Raw genomic sequence first — 24,608 nt, 5'->3', positions numbered from 1 at the left:
TGTGTCAGTGCTTGCTGATTCACCAAACTGTCATGACGGTTGTATGATATAGTCTTGCCATGGATCTAATGTAATCCTTTGAGTGTGTGTTCCTCCACAGTCGTAATCTCCTGTCCAGTTTACCCCCGTCGGTGTTCCAGCTCCCCCTCCTGCGAGTGCTCATAGTGAGCAACAACAAGCTGTGTTCACTGCCCGCCTCCATATACTCCCTCACACACCTCCGGCAGCTGGTACGACACACACACACACACACACACACACACACACACACACACACACACACACACACACACACACACACACACACACACACACACACACACACACACACAAGCCCATTCCTAGGATTCTTTCAATTCGAATAGCTTTATTAGCATGACCATACTGACATGCAGTATTGCCAAAGCTTCGTACATGTCATCTTATTATACATGTGGAATGTACGGTTATGTTCAGAAACATTTTGAACAAATGCAATCTTTTTCTTCACAGGGAAAACAAGACACCTTTTAAACATGAACTAAAAGAAATATTTAGAAAAAGTGAAGGTGAATGTTTGATTATGGTGCAGGGTACTGCTGATAGAAAATTCATATATAAAACATTAAAAAGATAATAACAATAAAATGTGAGAGCTGGTGCAGCAGGTCTGATTCTCCCATTTCAGGACACAGTATTTGTGTCTTCTAGACTTAAAAACAAACACTTACTTTCTATAGTGGTCAGTTTTGAAATGGTTTCCTATATTTTTCTGTGTTCTTGTCTCTCAGGATGTGAGCTGTAATGAGCTGCAGGGTTTGCCAGCAGAGCTTGGACAGCTGGAGTCTCTGAGGGATCTGAACCTGAGGAGGAACCAGCTCACCACCCTGCCTGAAGGTACACGGAGTGATTTGAACAGACGCATCGATATAGCATCCAGAAGATTCTAAAGAGATTTAACCACTGAGCTTTCTTGAGCCTGCAAAGTATCTCCACCCTGATCAAATCATAGCTCTCTAACACAATGGATGGTAATGTAAAGGGATAATTGCATCGTTATTGTGAGCTATTGATTGTTTTCCTGTACAAGTATTGACCAGCTTCCGACTTACTGACAGACTAATGACTCTGACTCAATCAGGGCCTCGTTCTCTGGCTCATTAGGAGGAAATGTGAATGAATACACTCCTGGAAGTTAACAGACCTTTTTCGAAAGTCAAACGTGAACGCAACTTCTACAAGCTTGGAATTTAGCTTATCAATTCAGCCATATAAGTAGTTAAAAGTAGCCTGGTAATCTGTGCACAGGTGTTAGTCATCAGAGTTGTTGAAGATGGTGGACATATGAGCTGGCATTTGATTGATTTAGTGTAAATGACCTTTCCTGTTCACGTTAACGGGACCTAAACATGAATAATGGAGGGCTAAAAAAACAAAACTATAGGTAGCTGGAATAGACATTATTTTGACCGCTCATATGGTAGGGTCATGAAGATGAACATTTGAACAGATGTTTTTCCATCAGCAAACAAAAACAGTCGTACTCGCCTCCGCTGCTCTCACTCTCTGACAGCAAATATCCCTTCATTATTTCTCATTGCCCCCGGTTTGCTGTTCAGCTACCTTCAATAAAACTCAACACTTCCTTTAGGTTTTCCACCTCAAACACCAGACCAGGAAATAACACTTTAATGTGAAACATGTGTGAAGGAGTTGCTAAATATTTGCAGCTGAAGAAGCAGTAAAAAACCTATAGGAAGTTGCAATGAGAAATAAAAAAAAGTGCTAAGAGGTCTAAGTTTCATTTTATTGGTGATGTACGCAAATGTAAAATGAATAGTAAGAATAGAGACGAAAGGACGCTGGCCTTGGACATGTGGCTGAACATGTTTTTCTTTATATAATATACTGAAATGTATATGATATTTATGATATGATATTTTATATATTACGATATATCTCTCTGTACCATCCAGAAATATCCGAGCTCCCTCTAGTCCGGCTAGATGTGTCCTGCAACCGTATTTCCCACGTTCCCCTGTGCTATCGCCACCTCCGGCATCTCCAGACCGTCTTGCTGGACAACAACCCACTGCAAATGCCACCGGCGCAGATCTGCTCCAAGGGCAAATACCACATCTTCAAGTATCTCAATATGGAGGCCTGCAAGAGGAGCCAGGAGGAGCTGGAGAGACACCTGAGGCCCACCGGGTTCAACAGCTGGTGAGGAGGACGAGGGGGAGACAGAGAAAAGGAGAGGGTTAGGGAGGATGAAGCTGGAGATGTGGTACTAACGTGTTGCTGTCAAGAATTAGTTCTTGCACTTAACTCGGACTACAGCTACAGATTAAAGAGGCCCTAAAGGGGAAATGGTCTGCAGTGTCCCTGTATTCCCTCCAGAAGGTGTTCTCTATCTCTTTGTTTACAGTCTTTATGCTAAGCTAAACTAACCTTGTCCTGCTTTACTGAGCATACATCCATATTAATGGTCTGATATCACAAAGCAAAGTAGTAGAAAAGAGCATTTTAGGTAGGCACTTTTGAAGTCTTTTAGTCCTGGAATATTACAGTAGGTGCTCTTCTATTCTGCTGTTTCCAAGTTGTGATTTCTCACAGTAATGCATGGTTGAAAAGTGTTTCACAGTCAAAAAAGATGACAATCTAAATGTGGAAAGTGTGCCTGGAGTTGCTGTCCTATTGAAGTGACAGTTAAACCCATCCTTTTAGCACGCCACTCCTTCCAAAATACAGTAGGAACAATCTGAACATGAGGCGAGAGGATGGATTGCTGGAGCTACGGTAACTGAAGAATAAGGAAATGGATAGTTGATGGCAGGGTATGTGAACTAAGAGGAAGCACAGAATCAATATCAAATATTTATTAACCTGAATGAAAACCCTTTCAGCTGCCCAGTGAGCTGTCTCCATGAAATAGACAGGATCAAGGACAGAGATGAGACAGTATTTTTAGCTCTGAGTCTGATCTGGAGAGCATCAGTCACTGCCCTTTAGAACAATGAACCACTATGCTAACTGTGTGTGTGTGTGTGTGTGTGTGTGTGTGTGTGTGTGTGTGTGTGTGTGTGTGTGTGTGTGTGTGTGTGTGTGTGTGTGTGTGTGTGTGTGTGTGTGTGTGTGTGTGTGTGTGTGTGTGTGTGTGTGTGTGTGTGTGTGTGTGTGTGTGTGTGTGTGTGTGTGTGTGTGTGTGTGTGTGTGTGTGTGTGTGTGTGTGTGTGTGTGTGTGTGTGTGTGTGTGTGTGTGTGTGTGTGTGTGTGTGTGTGTGTGTGTGTGTGTGTGTGTGTGTGTGTGTGTGTGTGTGTGTGTGTGTGTGTGTGTGTGTGTGTGCAGTCTGTCAGACCAGGAGCTGTTCACAGGTCAGTTTGGAGGGCTGGACTCTGGCTTCAACAGTGTGGACAGTGGCAGCAAACGCTGGTCTGGGAATGAGGTAAAACTACTCTCACTGACACGAGGCATTACATGTTGAACACAATGTGCTGATGTTCATTGTAAGAAATGCGCCTTACACTAAATAATCAGGGGACATGGGGACATCACCCATTGGCTTGTGGACTACAGTTTTGAAGCCTCAGATTTAGCTTTTTGGCTCCACATCTTGCCACTGGTATTTTTGCCCATTCCTCATGGCAAAACTTCTCCAGCTCCTTGATGTTGGATGGTTTGCGCACAGCAGTCTTCAAGTCAAACCACAGATTCTCAATTGGATTGAGTTCTGGGCTTTGACTAGTCCATTCCAACACATTTAAATTCTTCCGGTTAAACCATTTGAGTGTTTCTTTAGCAGTATGCTTCGGGTCATTGTCCTGCTGGAAGGTGAACCTCCGTCCCGGTCTCAAATCACAGGCAGACTGAAACAGACTGAAACTTTCCCTCGACTCCGACCAGTTTCCCAGTCCCTGCTGCTGAAAAACATCCCCACAGCATGATGCTGCCACCACCATGTTTCACTGTGGGGATGGTGTTCTTTGGGAGATGGGATGTGTTGGGTTTCCGCCAGACATAGCGTTTCCCTTGGTGGCCCAAAAGTTCAATTTTAGTCTCACCGGACCAGAGCACCTTCCGCCATACATTTAGGGAGTCGGCCACATGCCTTTTGGCAAACTCAAAACGTGCCTCCTTATTTTTAACACTAAGTAATGGTTTTCTGGCCACTCTTCCATAAAGCCCAGCTCTATGGAGTGTACGGCTTATTGTGGTCCTATGCACAGACACTCCAGTCTCTGCTGTGGAACTCTGCAGCTCCTTCAGGGTTACCTTTGGTCTCTCTGTTGCCTCTCTGATTAATGCCCCCCTTGCCCGGTCTGTGTGTTTTGGTGGGCGGCCCTGTCTTGGCAGGTTTGTTGTGGTCCCATGTTCTTTCCAGTTGAAGATTATGGATTTGATGGTGCTCCGGGGGATCATCAAATATGTGGATATTTTTTTATAACCCAACCCTGACTTGTATTCCTCAATAACTTTGTCCCTGACTTGTTTGGAGAGCTCCTTGTTCTTCATGGTGTGATGCCTATTCTTTAGTGGTGTTGCAGCCTATGGGTCCTTTCAGACAAGGTGTGTTTATACTGACAGATCATGTGACACTTAGATTGCACACAGGTGGACTTAATTTCACTAATTATGTGGCTTCTTTCACTTCACCAACTTAGACTATTTTGTGCAGATCCATCACATACAATTCAGATTAAAAAACATTTAAATTACAGGTTGTAATGTAACAAAATAGATAAAAAGCCAAGGGGGGGGGGGGTGAACACTTTTGCAAGCCACTGTATATTGAAGAAGACCTTAACTTAATGTTCACTGAGCTAACTTATCATGATAAAATAAGGGTTATTTTCTAATTGACTTCTATAAAGCTTTATTATTGGCAGCCAGTGCAGTCAGCCCCTGCTGGCCAATAGGAATAATAGAATTTATAGGCACCTATTAACATGCGTCAATGTTGCCTTTAAGATCTGATGACCCTGGTGAACATGTAAAGGACATATTTGACAGTGAAGCAATTCCATAAAATAATAAAATAACTAAATATACAGTGAGGAGTATCAAAGTGTCAGCCAAAATATTTCATAAATAGCAAAGCAAAGTAAAATCATGATGGCCTCGTTGGCAAAAGCCACTACTATTAGTGGATGTATACACATAAATGTCAATAACCCTGAGAAAAACATCAATTTATACACATGAAGGTACTGTAAAATATACAAATCTAGCCTGCCCATCTAATGGTGTTAGCCAGCAGCGACGGATCAATGACTCTGAGCTGTAAATGTGTCCAGTCAGCAGACGACTTCTCAGAGCGTTCCCTTCGGATGGCTGAGGTCAGCAGAGACCAGAGAAACCTGGAGGAGGAGGAGGAGGAGGAGGAAGAGGGGGATAGATCTCCTGTGGAAGCTAGCAAAGGTGAGGAGAGATTTGCAGATGGAGGATTGTTTTCACATGTGGAACGATGCTAAGACTCCTTGATGCTCTCTGCAGTGAATGGAGATGCTGGGCATGTGGACTTCGTTGACAGCATTGTGACAGAGGAGATGAGGATGGACCCCCCCACACCCCCCCTCACAGCTCCTCCTCTGGTAGCACACATTCACACATTGATCAGCAGTTGTCCTGTACCTCTGAGATCTGAGAGCAGTGTTATTGATTGTGTCATTGATTGACAGGAGCAGAGGGAGAGCGCTTCACCGCCCCAGACCCACGACTCAACAACGTGCAGGTAAGACCCCAAGCCAGCGTCTGTTCTTCAGTGCTGTTCTGTTACTTTAGTTGAAGATCTCAGAATTTCGTTTTTTACATTTTTTTTGTGTACAATTTTCACAGTTGAGACAAAGATCCTCGTTCCATATTCATTTTGTTTTCTTATCCCTAACCATCCCCTCCCTCCCCTGCCTTGGAAACACATAGATATTCCAGTTTAATCACAGAAGCTCAATGATTCCATGCCAAACAAGAAAACTGTGAGAAACAAATGAAAAAGCAAAGATAGATAGGTAAATAAAAAAAGACAAAGGAAAGAAAAGATTAAAAGGTGTTAACTAGATAAATAACATTATGTCATTTTCTGCTGTTCGGTCGGGAGTGTTTGCACTGCCAGAAGATCTCAAGTTTCTCGATTGGCATGGTGTTGCCACTCTCTGTTTTTTCATGCTGAACAAAACCTTTCAAACTAATAGATATAAGCCCAAACCAATCAGAAAACACGGGCACAACGCTAGTGTCTCAGAGAGAGGTCATCTGTTGTCGAGATATGGTCGTAGAGACAACACTCACCTGCTTTTCAGTGCCATGCCAGCGTGTTCCTGCCGTTACAGATGTGAGGTGTTTGCCTTTTAGAGGGTTTTTTCTGCCATAAAAATAGACACACACTCAGGTCTGTTACACTGCAGTTCATCCAGTGAATTAATCCAATTCAACGGCAATAGTGGTTTAAACTTTAAAGCATAACCAAAGGATTTCTTTTTTTTTCATCCCAAAACTAAAAATACTTATAGAAGGGGCAAACAGGTTTATTATTCAAGCACAAAGTATTCATTCAGGTTTGAAGCAGAAACCTGAATTATTGTTAAATTAAATAACTGAAATATTAGTATGAGGTGCAACACGGTAACATGCTAAGAGCCAAACTGGAAAACTGTCAGAGGAATGTAGCAGCTTGTTTACAGTTCCTGAGCCAAGGTATTCCAGTTGATCAGAAACACATTTCCCTGGAATCTTTAATTCTATCAGCCTGTTTCTGTGACGATTCTTCAACTCAGCTCAGCTGTGTCTCTCAGGCCCCCCCAGTGACAGAGAAAGACAGGCTTTATCACTTTTCCTCTCTCTTCTTTCCTTGTTTTACAAGTTCACTTCACAGAGTATTTGAAGAGCTGGGAAAAGTCAACAGTCCTCTGTTCCCATTTGTTACAACCCCCTTTCTAGCTCTGCATGTTGGGTGTTTGTTATCTGGGGAGGTTCACATCGTGACATGCCGACTCCCAGACAGTTATTAAAGTGTGGCTGCAGCGTGTCTTTATGTCCACATATCTGCTGAAGACTTTGAAATGAAGAGTATGGAATCAGAGAAAAGGAATAAAGTGGAGAAAAATGGCTGACTATTAGATGACACATTGGAATAATTGCTGCTTTTTATCACGAACACACACCTGATGTTGTTATGTTGCTGTGGAACTCTGTCCCACTGGGGATTGCTCCCAGGCTCCTCATAATACATCATTTATCCTCTGTAAATATAGTTGTCAGCAGTCGCTTCATCACGCTGCTCCGTTACACCATGACCTCATTGTTGGGATGTGGCAGCCTTATTGGCTGCATATCAATATGTTCCCAGCTTCTGGAGCAGCATGCTTTATTACCTTTCTAAATAAACTGCATCTTGTTCAATCTCCACAACTTAAACCCTCATTAAACCTTGTACAGAATACGGGAAACAATGTGCTTACGTGCCTGATGGTCTGAGGAAGATGGAGTTTTCTATCCTGCATGTCCTTCTCAAACACTTTACAATCGCCTCAAACTAACGGATGTTCCCGATTTTGACTTCCAACACTTCCTTTGGGACCGCTAAAAATAGAGTACTGAGTCTTAAAATGGAAGCTGAACACACACTGCTCCAACCCAGCTTTATATTGAAATGATTATAAAATGATTCCATGCAAACCCACCTCCAGAATAAAGGAGCAAATCACTAGACTGGCGCTTATTGGGTTTGGTTTCCTGATCACATTTCTACTTCTAACACTGGACATAAAATGGATCCAGCCTAGGTACACCCTCACACTCTGTGATACATAATATATTCACACCTACATCATTTTTTATCAAGTTGTTTAAAAATGACTACAGCTGGTTATCACACTCATAGTTCAGATTATAAGGAAACGTGTCTACCAAACTAAATAAAGAAACACACATTTGGGCTTCTCTAAAAGTCGTTGGATTTGAGGCTGTGATTGGACGATTAGCTGTCATTCAAATCTGGCAACAGTACCTCTAAATGTATTTCTGGATCTCCTCATGCTCATCTCCTCCCTGCAGCTGATATGATATGTTTTTCTTTTTTAAATAATTGTGTGTCATAGATCAAAATATTGACTTGGTTTTCTCTAACTCTTTCTCCCCCCCAGGTCGAGCCTCCATGTGGACGTGTGCCCCCCATCCTCGACCTCCCCCTCCCCCCTGTCCCCCTCCAGCCCCACCCTGGAGGAGCGCCGGAGGCCGGGCACCCTGTTCATCTGGCAGGAGCGAGAGCGTCTGCAGCAGCAGCAGAGGGAGAAGGCCAGGTGGATACTACCTCTCTGTGATGATATTACAGTGTTAGTCAGTAGTTCCCTCTGGGGTGTGAGCCCTTTATTATGCCATCCTACACAGGGTACAAGTGTCTGAATACATGACACAGATATATCAAATGACCCTAGCAACATAAATGAGACTGTATTCCTGCTGACAGTGTGGATATGAGCGGTGATCAGTGGTGAACTTCTGTCAGAGGCGACTCCCTTCTGTCTGTGCTCTCTAATTACACGCTCCCCATGTCCAACCTCTACATTTGCAGTTTGCTGAAGTCATCCACCAAAACAGGAAGTCATGTGGCCCCTGCACCTCAGACAGGAAGTATGTCAGCGTAAGTAAACCCTGAAGAATTGGTGAACTAAATAAAGAGAAGGCTGGTTTTAGAGACTCTTCCATCCATCCTCTCAATCTCAGTCTGCTGGAGTACAGATGGAGGAAGGGTTGAGGGTGTTGGAAGTGTTTCCTGTAGTGATCAACCATGGTGTGTGTCTCCCCCTAGTGGTGGCTCTCCAGAGAACAGCAGCTCGCTGACAGGGCTCCGGCAACGCTGTGCAGTGAGTACTGACCCACGTTCCTTCAGTAAACCGAGCAGCAGCTGGACCGATGATTGTTTAGAAACTCAACCCTGTTCCTTTTCCACAGAGTGCTGATCAGATGAGTGCAGCGGCTCCTTCAGCACTCCTGCAGCGCTCCAGCAGCAGATCCGGTACACACAAACTTTCATTAAGATAGCAAGTACCTTATTAAACCCAAACTGGAAAAAAATGTTGCAGCAGCATAAAACAAACAAGGCATTGCAAGTACAAATAGACAATTCTAAAATAGAAATAGAAATAAACCGGCATTAGAGAGGAAAAAAAAGAAATGCATTTCAATATATTTTTCACAAGCTAAATGATTCGACGTAGCTCCTGTATTATTAACTGCATACAATTTTAGTCAAGGACTCTTCAAAGTGAGATCTGGTCACTAGGAGATCTACAGATATTTAGGATTTATAAAAGTGCAGAGGCTGGTGCTGTTACAAACTTAAATATTCATTAACTATTCCCATTAACTTACCAGTCATCTTACTGGTGAGACTAGCATAACACTGAGATATCATTGGCTATAGAGAGGAGAGAAAAGTCTCATAGCAAAACTCTGTTACTGAAGCTATTGATCAGTCTTTTTCATTCAGATTATTCTGATACTTGATATTAAAATCCATAGTTTGCTAAACCCACAGTGAACTTCAGAGGCTTTTTCCAGAGCCTTCCGCCCCATGGTGCGTCCTCCTCTCCTGTCGCTGCGCTGGTGTCATTCTGAAAAGCACTTCTGATGGTTGGTGTAAACATGTGCTTCATACAACATGTGACCTTGAGCTTGTTTGTGTCAGATGTCCCGTCCTCCCCGCCCGGTCAGACCCAGAGACCCAACAGCTTCCTGTTCCGCGCCTCCTCCCGCACCAACGTCAAACCCACAGGTACACAACAACACCACACACACTCTTCACACCTTCACTCAGCGCTCTGGAACATTCCAACACTGTGAACTCTCTGTTTGTGGGGTCAGTGTTCACTCTGGGGGAGTCTGGCAGGAGCGAGTCTCGAACCATGCTGCGTTCTCCTAAAGAGGAGAGGGCCGATGTCACACAACTACGCAAGGTAAACGCATAATAAACACTTCTTTTTAATAAAGGTTATGACCTTTAATATATTTATTGTAAAGTATCAATACTAAACCAGCTGTCTGAGGGCAGTGTAATATTTACCTGGAGAGTCCCGGGTTTGGATGCTGTGCCAGTCTCTTTATTAAAGATCTTCTCCCTCCACCTCAGACTCTGGAGTCCCGTCTGAAGGTCTCCCTGCCGGATGATCTTGGCGAGGCCTTATCTAACGGCACGGTGCTCTGCCAGCTGGTCAACCAGATCAGAGCGCGCTCCGTGTCCATCATCCACATTCCCTCCCCAGCAGTGGTGAGTGATCAGCCTGTAGTTCCCACAGCAGCTCCTCTCACCTGTTTGTTGGATAACTGTGATAACACACAGCTTCTGAGTGTAGTACACTTTTGCTGCTAGCTCATGGTGGCTAATGTTAGCTGACTTCTTTATACCGTGTTGAAGCAGCTTCATTCCATGTGTTTGCAGCAACTGAAATTCAAGAGAGTGGTGGGACAATGGGCCTTTATCCTGCAGTGGTCAACGTTTAAAAAAGATGTAGTCATGCTCTTATAACTGTTGAACTAACATGAATATTTAGTGAGCATTAAGTCATATTAAAGCCCATTTGAACTATTGTTGATTCTCGAATAACAAGCAGGATTCAAACAGAGGTCTCAAACTGAAGAGCATGGCAAGAGATGGAGAGAGGATGGTTAGCATGATCTGTGCTGCTATAATCTCACCTGCCTGAGTTCAGTGTAATGTCCATCAGCAGCTGTTACAGGAGGGGACTGTTCACTAGTGACAGCTTCTTTCTAAAGATGACTGCTACACGCAGAGGACACAGGGAGGGCTCTAAATACATGTGACTATTTTTCTCCCCATATACTAATACATTATTTTTTCCTAATCACTTTCAGCCAAAACTGAGCTCAGCAAAATGTCGACTGAACGTGGAAAACTTCCTCTCTGCGTGTAGGAAGCTGGGAGTCTCTGAGGTAGGACCCGTCTGTCTCTGACCTCATTGCCCTTTCATTATGCCTCTCTGTTTTGCATATGTTTCAATGAAGCGTGCTTCCAAATGACAAAATGTTTTAAAAATAGTGAAACAGAATGGTTCATGTGCTTTACGCTCAGTTGTGTTGCTAAGTTACTCCTGGCAGGGCTGGACTGATGCGTTGGAACGTTTTTTTGAAATAAAGTAAATAACGTTTGCAATCCAATGTCGATCCCGGCCCACGCATCAGTCCACCCCGAACTCTGGTTCTGTGTGATCTACTCTGTTGTGTCCTTCTCTTGTCTCCTAATTTTAACAAAATAACTTCCTGTATTTTTTTCCTCCTGTGTCCTCGTCCCCTGTGCAGAGGGACGTGTGTGTGTGCTCTGATGTGCTTCTGTGTAAGCTGCCCGCTGTACTGCGCTGTGTGATGGCCCTTCTGGCTGCTGAGGTGGGGGAGACAGGGGAGGACCTGTCCCCCCGCCACTCCTCACCTTCGTCGTCCTCCTCCTCGCTGCTGTCCACAGACTTTCTGCTCTTCTACTGTGCCGCCATGGCCCTCCTCTACGTCCTGTACTGCTACCTGCTCACCTAGAGCAGCAGCACACACACTTTATATTCACTGCTGTTCTGCACACACACAGCTGCTGCCACAGTTGGCCTCTCAGACAGTACGCCACAGTGTGTGTTTCAGTACACACACGTCCTGAGAGTGTGTGTCACAGCTGCACTGGGTGGATGTAGCGCGCAGCTTCAGAAACACAGAATAACTTACACAGGAGCAGGGGAGCAGGGAGGGGCCTTAGCCCCGGTTAGCCTTCACTCTGTAACACACAGCAAGTCTACAGCAGCCTGAGGTGGAGCTGCTCCACAGAGAGGGATGGGTGGAGCAGAGGAGCCACAGCCACTGAGTCTGTCACCTGCTATGACCTGCGTCTTTTTACCAGACCACTTCTGTGTGTAGATGCTTTAAAACAGCAGCCATTAGCAATACACCTCCATATTTTAATGTTTTTATTTGGCACATTTTATAAATAAATAAACATGGTGAGACCTGAGGTGCTGCCTTAGTGTTAAATTCTAAGTATCCGCTGCTCTCCTAACGTGCACTGTTGATTTCTTAGCACAGCTATTTACAGGGGCGCAGGTGACTTTCTTGGCCACTTGTTGGCACTGCATCAAGCTGTAAACAAAACCTGTGACATATTATCACCTTGTGAAGTGATATAAGCCATAGCTCTGGTCTGGTCTCCACCCACTGCTCAGCTGTGGTCAGCAGCTAGCAGCACGAGCTAAAGAGGCTGAGCATGCAGGCTTTACACTAAAACTGTTTAAGTGTATTGGCTGGGTCTTAAGAGAAATCCTGGCTATCAGTGTTACCGTATATGACGGCTTTGCACTCCCCAAGTGCAGGGGGTCAGACCATCAGTTAAACGGATCAGTCCGGTACATTAAAGATGTGGTTCCTCCACTCCAACCAGGTTCCACTTGAGATTATTTGTGTGTTCAGAGCAGCTCCATCTCTCTGTGTGTTGGTAGTCAGACCCCCCCTCAAAAAAACTGAAATGTGAATGTGACTTTTGGCCTTGAAACAAATGCATGTTGGGTAAATGTGGAAGCTGGCTGTTCCCATGAGACAGATGATGCAGTGCCTCTCACTGAACACTCTTCTTGCAGTGGCCCTTTTAAATGCTCAGTGTGAGCAGCAGGGGGCGATGTGGGACTACATGTCCAAACGGTACTAACCCCTGCAGGAGGGTGTGTGAGTGTAAAGTTTTTTATCGTTGTCACTGGTTAGTTTGACTGGGTGATTTGTATAAATGTAAACAGGCTATTAAATTATTTCTTTTTATTTATTTGGAATTCTGTTCTTGGTGATTTTTGTTTGAGGAGAAACGTCAGTCTCAACAGTTAAAAGGCCTTTGTGAAATCAATGTATGTGCTTTAAATCACACAGACCAATTTAATGTGATCAATATTTAATTATTCAGTGTTAAAATAACATTGATTGTTTAAAAGTTTCCCCTTCATTTGATTGGTAAATGATTGATTCCCTGGAGGCTCCACATTACACTGGGCCTCAGAGGCCTCTTCTGCATCTTCTGCTCAGAGAAGGGCGAAGCCTGCATCCACACAGACAGGATATACCTGATGCTGATGACTGAGCTTCAGAGCTTCTATCAATAGTGAAATATTAGGACTCACGCAGGAAAGAAATCTGGATATAGATCTTTAATCGTATCAAGTTAGTTTGCTGAAGAGGCAGGGCAGTATCACTGGAAACATTACCATAAAACCAGCTTTTGAAATAAATGTCTACAAGTATAAACTTGTAAGAATCGTGAAAAAACATCTTACAAGTTTTGATTTAGATTTTTCTTTTTTTACCCAATACATTTATAATTTCGTATAGTAATTTTATTTAATATTAAACACTTTGGGGCCCCAGATAGAAATCTATTCTGTTGATATTATTTTGTACTTGTCCTTCAGCACACTGATCTCTTTGCTCCCGTCACATGTCTCAAGTTTTTTACTAGCCTGCTGTTAAATGAAATGTTTTACTGTTTCAATTCAAATGTAGATTTTGTAAATGAAACTGGATGAGCACGGTAATCTTTCACTGGCTTAAACCGAGCTATATTCTTCGATATGTTAGCGGAACAGAATTGCAGTTGTATTTTATATTTATACGATACCCTTGTATTATTGAGATTCATTTTTGAGTTTATATAAAGCTATATGTAAAGGTTTTTTCCCTTCGCTGTAAAGAAATTATTAAAAGATGAACTTTGCCCGTGTGCTGTCTGTCTGCTCGCCTGCTGCTGTGCCTTTTGCTTACTCAGCAGAAACACTGGGACATCATCAGGGTCTCTGCAGCTGCCTCACCGAACACAGGGTCCCCTCACCGGCTCTTTATCCAGCCTCTGAGGGATCTCATGCTTTCTGAATCATGATGTCGTGTACATCAGCTCCCTAAGAATAAACATATTTCATGTTAAGATAAGTTGGATTTTAACTTCAAGCTCATGTTTGTCAAAGGATGAGTCTGGTGAGATTCTACATGTGCAGAAACGACAGTTTATGGATCTACCAACACGTGTTCTGGGCTATCCAGTCCTATACGTCAGCTGGAGCACCATTATGAGATCAGAATGTTTAAAGTCAGACCAGTTGAATGTATCCAAATTGCACAACTTAAACTGTCCCATATTGCAAAGCATAACCTCAGAGGAGCTCCACAGGGCTTGGGTAATATCTGGCATGTAGAGAAGAAGGGACTCCCTTTCATAATGACCTCTGGTTTGGTTACAGATGTAGCAGCTGTTCTCCACACTAGCCACAAGGTTGCAGCATGGAGCCAGCCCAACACTTTCAATAAAATGATACACACAAAGATGAGATTTGGGTTTCAAACACTAAATTGTGATGTCAAAAAGCCTCAGTGGCAGACTCTCCCAGAGTTGTAAATGTGTCTCCTCTCAGAAGTAAGAGACAGACCGGTTGGTTTTGGTCTTTTCATGAGATTTCGAGACAAACAGAAACATAGAATAACACCAGACTTATTCTATAAATGAACAACAGTTTATAACAGTAATTGTTGGGATTGGAAACCAGTACACTCATTGTGTGAGCTCTACCCTGATCTGAGGATCCGCAGCTCTGGTTTCAGGAGGGTTCAGTCCGTTTCTCAGCCGGTGAAAGTTTGGAATGTGGTGACACTGTGAGCAGCGTGCAGATATCCTGATGTCCACTTTGCCCTGTGCTCTCACCTCTCTGAAAGCTGCTGTGTGCTCTCCAAACCGCAGCTTTAGTGAAGCGGCTTCACGTCACAAACTCCAGCTGCCCCCCCGTTAGAGCAGGTGAGTGTGCTGAGCCGAGGTCAGGGGAGGACTCAGCTGACGGTTTGTACTGCGAGGACACTGGATAAATGTTACTGTGGCCTTTATTGTGTGTGTGTGTGAGAGAGTTAGAGAGTGTGTGAACTGTCAAATTATTTCATGTGTCTACTCAGAGTCTAAGGTTCACCAGTTGCTAAAGTAATCACCACGGAGTCAGCAGCACTGATTATGTAGAGTAAAAAAACATACCTGGAAGAGGTTATGTTCCTCTCGGGAGCTTCAGGGGCCACTGAGGACAATCCAGGGGCCAATTTGACTTACTGTTTGTTAAATTAAAAAAAAGGCTGAGAACAAACAACTACCAGAATAAATTAGCAATAACCCAGAGATGTTTCACTTATCATGGTAAAGCTACAAAAGCCTTTTACTGAGGTGGATTTCCCCCACAAATGACATCAATTATCAACAATAAATAAATGTGAGCATTGTTAGGAATTACTTTTGGGTGAACCAGAGCCCCACTGTGTTCTAGCTAAATGCAACAAAGTTGATAATTCATATAGAAATAGCAATCTCCTTTTGGTGTAACGCCATCCACGCCGGCTGCTAACACCAGAGGGTCAGTGGAAACATTTCCCCTTAAGAAGTCTGACTTTACATTTTCAAAAACAGCCTACTCCCATCCTGTTTATCTTACACGTTTGTTAATATAAGTGGGAAATATTATTGAAAAGGCATGAGAATACTCAGTCAATAGATTACTCATGTTCGCCAACATCTGGATTTGTAAACTCTGTAGCGGCTGTGCTTTGTCTCCGCTTTGAAACATCAGCACCATCTTCCACTCATAACGCCTATCAGTACAATTGTAGTTGTTTAACTGAAAGCGACGCAAAAGTCGTGCCATCTGTAACGCATGACTCTACACAGACAGTATATCGTAAAGAAGGAACTGCACATATAATATGATATATAATATAAGGCGTTCAAACTGACACATGACCATATAACAGGAACTGAGATTCTTGGACTTATCACAAATCATGATAGAGTTGTCAACTAATAAGAGGTTCCCTGAGGTCCGCACACAGCCCTCAGTATGGGGACCCCACTCTGAAGACAAATGTATGTTGTGAGGAACTCTACAGGACGTAGCTCTGCATAGCTGCGAATGTGGAAAAAATCATTTGAGCTTTAGACTTGGTAGCTATGGGGACTGAGTTTTGGGTCATTCCAGAATTGGAATGTTCTGTCCCACCTGTAAAATTATAAATAATCCATGCCCAAAATGCTAAAACTTGTTGTGTTAAATATACTTGTTCCTAGACAAAATGTAAATACAGTTGCAGAAAAAGTGGTTTTGAAACATTATTTTAAATATCAAATGGCTTTAAATGGCATGTCTCTCTTGTCCCTACTTCTTGGTGACCAACTTGCATGTCTAATACAACATTTAAATAAGGCTTTTTACTAACTTATTTCTGTATTAATACATGTCTTTTGTAATGGTCTTAGCAGTTTGTTAAATCATAAACCTTAAATAACACAAATTGTAAACTAAAGGTGTGTCACATAGCATACAGGAAATAACAGTATCCAGCCATGTGCTACTGCCATGGAACTCTTTTATTTTTCACATTTATCTTATTCTTTCAGTCTAGAACACTCTAACCCACTCAACCCTGTTACTCATTATCACAATAAGACTAATTCAATTCAGAGTGATGTTTCTTTAGTTAAACAACTAAGTTTGTCCTTGCCTTGAAAGTAGCATTACATTCTGCAGCTAGCATGATTTCCTGATGCTAACGCTAACATTACTGTTACTATAATTCAATCAATAGTAATAACGGACAGTTGCATTTCCTGTAGTACATTCATTATCTTTAGTCACATAAAAAGGTTATAGATAATTTAGCATGATATACATGTTTTAACATTTTCACAGATTATGAATTCCTTTTTTTTGTTATCTGAAATTGATTTCTATTCATTTCAAAGTTTTAGCCCCCATTGAGCATTATTGAAAAGCAACAAATAAACCATCAGATGAAAAGTGTACCATTGAGGCCTGAGCTGACCCAATCTTTTTTTGTGATACTTTACTACCTGTTTATATAAAATACATCACAGCAAAATAGAAAATAAAGGTTAATTTATAAAATGCCCCAATAAATATTCATCTGTATTGTGTAGCTAAATAATGCTTGATGATGGAATAAGTCTCTCAGGTTTTAGTGACGACAGTTAAGGCACACACAGGTCCAGTTAATATGATAGTGTTATTGCTGATAAGGCTTCAAAGATGGCCTGCAAAGTGCCACTTTTCCTGGTCAGCTGATCTGGAGTTTTAAATGTGACCAGACACAAACATGAAGACATGTTCAGGTGTTTAGAGAGTTAGAGAAACATGTTTCTGCCAACTGGAACAACAGTTATAATCTCACTATAGGCCTATTGTAAAAAATGGCACATTTGTTATTAAAGTTATATTAAAGAGGGGACAATTACACAGCCCACATACACAGCTACCGAGTTCATGGTTTGAATGACACACACACACGTTATAATTCAGATCACAACCCTTCTTTTCCATTAAACGCAACCCCCGCCCCCTCCCTCCATTGTACAGTGTGGTTGTTTTTACTCTGAGGCACAAGGTTTCTTGTTTCAAAGCAAAGTTGAAGTAACTCGGGTTTAATAGCCTTTCACTTCAGCCCTGAAAGCAATAAACACTCCAACACGGAAGATGTTTGTGGTATCCACGGGAGGAAATTACATGCTTTTCCAGGGAAAGCCACTGAGCACGTCCTGTAGCTGTTAACCCTTCCCCACGCCGCTGATCCAGATTGGATCGCATGATGATAAGAGATGTAGAAAATATTAATATTATTTATTCTTTAATTATTTTCAAGTAAAACATTTTTATGTAAATGTAGCATCCTTTAATAATTAAACTGTGGCTCTTCACACCCAATGATCGCTCAAAGATCGATACTGATTGGTGGATGTAAATCTGGTACTGTTTGTTGGAATTGATGGCACTGGCTACGTAAACACATTAACATTAAGAAAATATCATATTCCAGGAAATGTTTTGAAACTTTTATTGTTTGGTGCATAATTGTATATATTGCAAGTATTATGACTGCAGATGTGGTTTAAATAGATAAAAAGCAATGCTTCATTTCGACTTTTTATAAGAATCTTCAGTCAGTAGCCTACATGGTTAGCCTAGCTTAGCTACACTCAGCAAATGGGGGGAAAGCAACTCTGGGTATTGTGTTGTAATGTAGTGTGCTTGTCTTGTTTAAAAACCTATTGAAGTTTGCGTATTAGTTTTGGCTTATTGTGTTTATTTCTAGTGTTTATCAAACTGACTGACACTCAGAAATACCGCCGTTGTTATTATTCGATTATACTATTATACTTTGGGTGTTACATTAAGCATGTTTAGTATGATATGTTGAAAACAACTTGGAAGCAACAAGGCACACACTCATGTTCACAGAAGGTGTGTTTTGGGTTGCAGGGGTTCCAACAGGTAAAACCGGCTAATTCTACCCCTCAATAAATGACAAAGTGTCCATTAATGCATGTGCACGTGTGCATGTCAATTGCTGCATGAAACATACAGTATACAGCCTACCTGCAGCTGTTTAATCTTTCTCCTCCCTTTCCAGGATTCCTTGTGTTCCCCCCAACTCATCACGGAGGACGAGGGGCTGAGTCGACTGGCTCACACCGTCCAGGCACTGGTGGACCTGGCCGACAGCTCCTAGCGGGGCCCCAAACACGAAACGTCCGAGGCCGCTGGCTCAACGCAATGCTAACCCAGCGTAGCTGCATCTGCGAAGGTTGAACATATCACCAAAGAGATCCGTCTCAGGGCCAGTGTTTCTTTAACACGCTTCATATTTAACATGTTCAGTGCAGTTATACACACTGTGTCCAAACAACAAATGTCAACAATAAAAACACCTACAGTATGCAAATTATCCAAAGCCTCCTTCATCTTTACAAGTAAGGATTTAATTACACAAGTTAGTTAGTGTTCAATCAATGTCAGCCCTCTGCATGTTATAGTTAACTTAGCTTAGCATAAAGACTAGAATCAGGGAAACTGCTAGCCTGGCTGGGTCCAGAGTTCGGAAATACACTGACCAACTAAAGGAAATGGTAAATGTACATATACAACTCTTCATCAGGTCCTCTGGACCCCTCAAAGCGCTTTACATACAGTCATTCCCCCATTCACACCTCCTTCATGCAGAGCAGCACCACCTGCTCTTGGGAAACTCTCTCTCTCTCTCTCACTCTCTCTCTCTCTCTCTCTCTCTCTCTCTCTCTCTCTCTCTCACTCACACACACACACACACACACACACACACACACACACACACACACACACACACACACACACACACACACACACACACACACACACACACACACACACACACACACTTGCCCAAGGATACATCCACATGCTGCATGACTGCAGGGTCTGGAATCGAACCGCACTCCCCCGCAGCCACAGTTGCCCACTAACGGCTTACCATTATTTTTGGTTGATTCTGTAAAAAAGCTGAAATGTGGAAATAACTGACTTACAAGCAAGCATTAGTTCCAGCACATTACTCCCTAAACAACCCTGCAGTGTAGCGTATAGATCTCTGGTGGTGAATAGGTTAAACACATCAAGGAGCTGTAGACCTGTTGGACCTTGTTGGTAGAACTTTTAACATGTCATGCTAGCTGTTTCTTCAGGCCAAGTTCCCATCACCAGCTTCAAACTTACAATACAGAAAAGGGAATGTTAGAAGCCGGAACCATGTCCCTCAGGTGATGTCTGTCTGCTTCAGTTGGACTACAGGTTTAATAAAAAAGAAGCTTACCAGACCTCTGGAGCTCCTCTTCTGCAGGTTCCGATCCACATCAGCTGCTGATAGCACAACATAACACAATCTCAACTGAACTGCAGGTGGTCAAATCATATTGTGGAGTTGCTATTGAGTTCATGATTGGAATAAAATCAGATGACTATCTTAATTAATGGTATGCTCAAGCCATATGCAGTTAAATGGTTTCTGATTTTTTTTCTTTAATCCTGGATAAGTAGAATAACAGATACGGCATTTATAGCAGGAAATGAGTGAGGGGGGGCAACAGAAATGTCTCTGTACCACTTTTAACAGCACGTGGAATAACAGCAGCTATCAGCTGCAGACACAAAGCCAAACTAGAGACAGGAAACCAGGGTGGACATGGTGGAACTTTAAAATACAGATTTGATTGGTGAATCTGCTTCTTGTTTGGTGCTGTCAAAGGTAGGGGGGGGGGATAAATTGCCTAAAAATAAAAAAAATGGAAAATGATTACGCCCACTTCAGTGATGGTGCATTGGGTCATTTGGGAGATATGTTGTATTGGAAGTTGGTACCTATCATGAAATAAACCCCCCACCCCACCCAAAAAACTAAATCGGACATGTTTTTTGCCCCCTTTTCCCCCCTTTTATCATTAAAAATAAAATAAAATCTTAAGAGAACACTTTGGTTCACCTGTCAGATGTTGCAATGTTCTCATGTGATAAAGTACATTTACATAATACATTGTGGCTGCTGGTTGACTGCAAGCAAACCGTTGAAATCCCCAAGCAGACAGTCATATTCAACACACCATCAGACAAGCAGTTAAACAAAGTTGTCCCAGGTATGTTTTTTCCTTTTAAACAAAATTATTATATTCTAATTGTATTATTATATGATTTATTGTACTATAATTTAGCTTGGTTTGTGTCAGGTTCCAATATTAGTCATACTTTTAGCTTTCTATCTGTTAAGAACATAGCTCAAACTAGCTAGCTAGCTAGCTTAGTGCAACAAACCCTGGAACCGCTACAGGGAATTCCTCCTCTTCCTTGAGCAAAGGCAGGTATCCAGTGTGCTGTTTTCCTACAAAGACAGCAGGTTTGGATGTCTCTCCAGGGCAGCAGCAGTCCTAATATACCACTTTGGCCATCTGACAGAGTTCCTGAGCCAGAACCCTCACATAAACAACCGCCTGGCCTGCCTCGTCAGAGAAGTGATGGAGCTTCCCTACCTCAAAGTGGCCCTTTTGGTGTTTGCCTGCCTGGGTGTGCACTTGGTGGAGCCCTTCTATGCCAGAACCATAGAGAAAGATGCTACCCATACTCAGCTCAGGGAGTTCTACAAGGGACTGCATACAGGCTTGGGCCAGCCAATCAGCGACAACTACACTACGTTCACAACACCTGAGTATCCTGTAGTGTCTGACAAGCTTTTCAGTAGCGTAAAGAAGACCTACACGGAAGAGGTCCTGAACTCAGTGTCAGACGTGGCTGCCGAACACTTGGATGAAGTGAAGAAGCTGACAGATCTCATGCAGCCCCATCTGAAGACTGTCCTGGCCAGGCAGAGGCAGAGGAGGGACTATGGGATTGATGAGGAGACCTTCCCAATGGACTACCCTGTCAGTGAACAGGCTAGTAACATTGATGGCACCCCTGTGCACAACATTGGGATGGAGAGACAATGTGGCAAGGTGGACTACAGACTGAAGAAGCTAGGCACACTGAACGCAGTCAGTAGGTCAATAATTTTACAGAAGAGCCAGGAGCTTAGGGATGGACAGATTCCGTCCTTCAGAGGTTTCAAGGCAGCAGCCCAAGCAAAAAGAGAGGTTGAACTCAACTAGAGTAAACTCATGAAGGCGAAATTCGAGAGTGGGGCAGACGAGAAACAGGAGATGGCTCAAAGAAAGGAGAGGAAGAGACTAGACATGCTGGACACACTGAAATCTAGAGGTGGCCCCTTCACTGACAGTGGGGAAGTTGAAAAGTTCCTTGTGGATGAAAGTCTGAACAACAACGCAAAGCTGCAGAGGATGAAGCTTGAGGTTCAGTTTGCCAGAGAAAGCACCACGCTTCTGCCTAAAGTCGATCCTATCTTCAGAATCCAGGTGACACTGCCCAGTGGGAAGAGGAGGATGAAAACAGCACAGGAGTTTGGAGATGCTCTCATGGCGTACCTAGGCAAGAGGAGTGACCGAACCACACTGGAATATGCAAAATTCCAAGAAAGTCTTGAAAGGCTAAGAAAAATGTGAGGTGCTACTTAAGACTGACAAGTTCAAGTTCTTTCCATGTCAATGTGACTGAATAAAAATGAATTAACTGTTTTGTATTTGAAATAAAAAAATTCCAAATGAGTTTAGTCTTTTAGTATTGGCAGACTGTAAGAATAGTGAATGCATACAAAGGGCAGAACGGCTAAAAAAAACGCTTTGTGTTCTTTTTTTAATTTTAAAGAGGGATTATTTTCAAGATACAGGGTCACTTTGAGGTGTAACAGTTCTTCTATTAATAGTGTTTATTAAATATCAAATGGGTTTGAAAGCATTTATTCAACAGTATATAGGCAAACAGTAAGAACAGCTTATGCATACCAGGCGGAATGTGCAGAAAATGCCACTTTTGGGGTTCTTTTTTTCATTTTCAAGGGGTGGGGGGTTATTTTCAAGATACAGAGTTACTTTTGGTGTCAAAGTTCTTGTATTGATAGTGTTAATCAAGTCCCAAATGGGTGTGTTGAAATTTTGAACTTGATGATTATCCACCCCCCCTATCAAAGGGCAGCAAAGCGTCCTAAATATACAGGCTGCTGAATTAAAACATCCTGTGCTGCAGCAGGGAATGGATACACACACACACACACACACACACACACACACACACACACACACACACACACACACACACACACACACACACACACACACACACAGTAAAAGGTTTAATTAACAGAGCTGAAATGCTCTAATTCAATGTGCGTCGGTGTCTGAAAGGAGCAATTTACCTCACCTCTGACTCATCCGTCCAACAGGTCTGTTGCAAGGCGGTTGCAAAGTGTTACACACTGCTAGGATGGGTGGAAAACAAGATATTTTATTTATTTTCAGTGAGTGCACCACATGAAGCAGGCTGTGCTGGTCTCTCGGGTTTCATTACCATTTCAACATTTTGTCAAACACAACCCGTCCTCCCACCTGTCTCTCAAATGGTGATTCACCCACATTCAAAAACCTTCCCAGAATCAACAAATATCTTCTGAAATATTATTTGAATCATATCTTACTCAGAAAAACCTCATTGATCATTTAAGGAAAAGGCTCCACTATACTCTGCGATAATAACATGTACCGACCACACTGTCTCTGACACTCTATGCAGTTATTCCCCCAACAATATCTTTCTGTCCCCCAATGTGGCCCCTCACCACGAAGGAACCATTGAACCAATAGCAAGACTAGAAAGCTGATCAGATCCATGGCAACCGCCCCCCTTGCACATCACATCCTGATTCTTCAGAACAACACCAATGATGTAGCTGGGGTATTTTATTACTTTTAGACCCAAAACAGTTGATGCTCTACTTTGATCTGATCAACTATTCTGCTTACTCCACGTTAGTGACGTGTGTGTAGTGAGAGTTTGGTTGTTTCTGTTTGTATTTAAAGTCATGGGATGATGTTTTTTTGATGTGCTGCAGAGCAGGGACATGCTGAGTCAGGCCAATTTGACTGTTACACATGTAATGGTTCTTCTAATCTGCTCCTACCCAGCATACAGCCTGATATGAGGCAGAGGAGAAGAGCGCTGCCTTCGCTTTAATAATCAGCTCTGGCTGTAATCACAGTCAATTAGCAGCGCGGCCTAATTGACTATCATCCTAATAGCTGTACGCCGCTCCGCCTGAGAGGACCGTCTGCTGCCGGCTTATCGTCTCACTTCCTGATAAGACACACACCTAATGAATGCACACACTTGTGTATGGAAATGTCGTCGGTCAGATTCCCGTCACGTCCGAGCCGTTGCCCCTGTGAGGCCCACGCTAACCGTCTGAAGAGGCAGCCTGACATTTATGGGCTGTAATTGAGGATGGGTATGAACCCCCACGCACCGACAGAGATGGATATCAGGAAGAAGCAGATCCGCGGGCGCTGAGACGAGGCTGGGAGGGGGTGAGAGGGGGTTTGTAAGGCAACTGTTAAATAGGGAAGCCACTGATAAAACAGCAGCTCACATTGTGAAGTCTGTTGATGCTCTGTGAGCCGGTGGCTCATGAGTCAGTGCTGTGACTCACTGTGGGCTGGACCACTGCTCACTGTGACCCGTCAGCAGCTGGGGGCTCTGATGATCAGCGCCTCACTGCGGGAAGCTGTACAACTTTATTAGCAATAGTGTGAGGTTGAAAATGTAAGAAAGCGTTGGTATTTAGCAGATCATTTTATTTAAAAACATAACCAGACATAAACAGATCGAGGCATTAGATAAGGAGAGCAGTAGATTAGATTTCGTAGACCTGGAGCCCTCTGTAGCGACGAACAGCCTCAGTGTGTGAGGTGCTACGGCACGGAGTATTTCCTATTAGTGAACACAGACAGGATGCAAGAAAGTTAATCATGGCCAGTCTTGTGTAAAAACATCATGAATGAATCCCATCATCTAACATTTAGATTTGATTGGATGAGGGAAAAAACTGATGCGTGTATTCTAATGCTGGTATACTGTGCTTCCAAGAAACTCTTAATTAAAAATCTCATGACGTCCAGAAACAGCCTGCGATTTCCACTCAAGGTTTCAAGGTTTCAAGGTTTCAAGGTTTTATTTGTCATATGCACAGCAGATACAGCGTATATGTTGGCAATGAAAATCTTATGTCGCATGCTCCTCCAACAACTCAACATACATGGTGCAAAAGATAAATAAAATAGTGAAAAAAGAGAGAAGAATATTTACAATATCAACAATACAGATTT

The 24,608-nt window shown here is 42.8% G+C and overlaps 1 protein-coding gene across 2 annotated transcripts in view; it reads left to right on the top strand.

The window, feature by feature from the left end:
• lrch4 (leucine-rich repeats and calponin homology (CH) domain containing 4) overlaps positions 1-18,763 on the top strand; it is a 49,084-nt gene extending 30,321 nt beyond the window's left edge. Inside the window, exons 3-18 of one of the 2 annotated variants that reach the window (XM_063900430.1) lie at positions 101-230; positions 771-876; positions 1,956-2,202; positions 3,329-3,425; positions 5,275-5,398; positions 5,474-5,571; positions 5,659-5,711; positions 8,119-8,274; positions 8,547-8,615; positions 8,784-8,838; positions 8,927-8,990; positions 9,663-9,749; positions 9,839-9,930; positions 10,104-10,241; positions 10,847-10,924; positions 18,449-18,763. In XM_063900430.1, the coding sequence (XP_063756500.1) occupies positions 101-230; positions 771-876; positions 1,956-2,202; positions 3,329-3,425; positions 5,275-5,398; positions 5,474-5,571; positions 5,659-5,711; positions 8,119-8,274; positions 8,547-8,615; positions 8,784-8,838; positions 8,927-8,990; positions 9,663-9,749; positions 9,839-9,930; positions 10,104-10,241; positions 10,847-10,924; positions 18,449-18,547 (1,693 nt within the window). In that variant the 3' untranslated portion in view covers positions 18,548-18,763. Of the gene's footprint in view, positions 1-100; positions 231-770; positions 877-1,955; positions 2,203-3,328; positions 3,426-5,274; positions 5,399-5,473; positions 5,572-5,658; positions 5,712-8,118; positions 8,275-8,546; positions 8,616-8,783; positions 8,839-8,926; positions 8,991-9,662; positions 9,750-9,838; positions 9,931-10,103; positions 10,242-10,846; positions 10,925-11,290 lie in introns of both variants that reach the window. The other variant, XM_063900429.1, reaches the window with a different exon arrangement.
• The last annotated feature ends 5,845 nt before the right edge of the window (positions 18,764-24,608 follow it).

This window comes from Eleginops maclovinus, chromosome 14, assembly GCF_036324505.1.
Source record: "Eleginops maclovinus isolate JMC-PN-2008 ecotype Puerto Natales chromosome 14, JC_Emac_rtc_rv5, whole genome shotgun sequence".
Classification (NCBI taxonomy): domain Eukaryota; kingdom Metazoa; phylum Chordata; class Actinopteri; order Perciformes; family Eleginopidae; genus Eleginops; species Eleginops maclovinus.
This window is presented reverse-complemented; position numbering and strand designations above follow the sequence as displayed.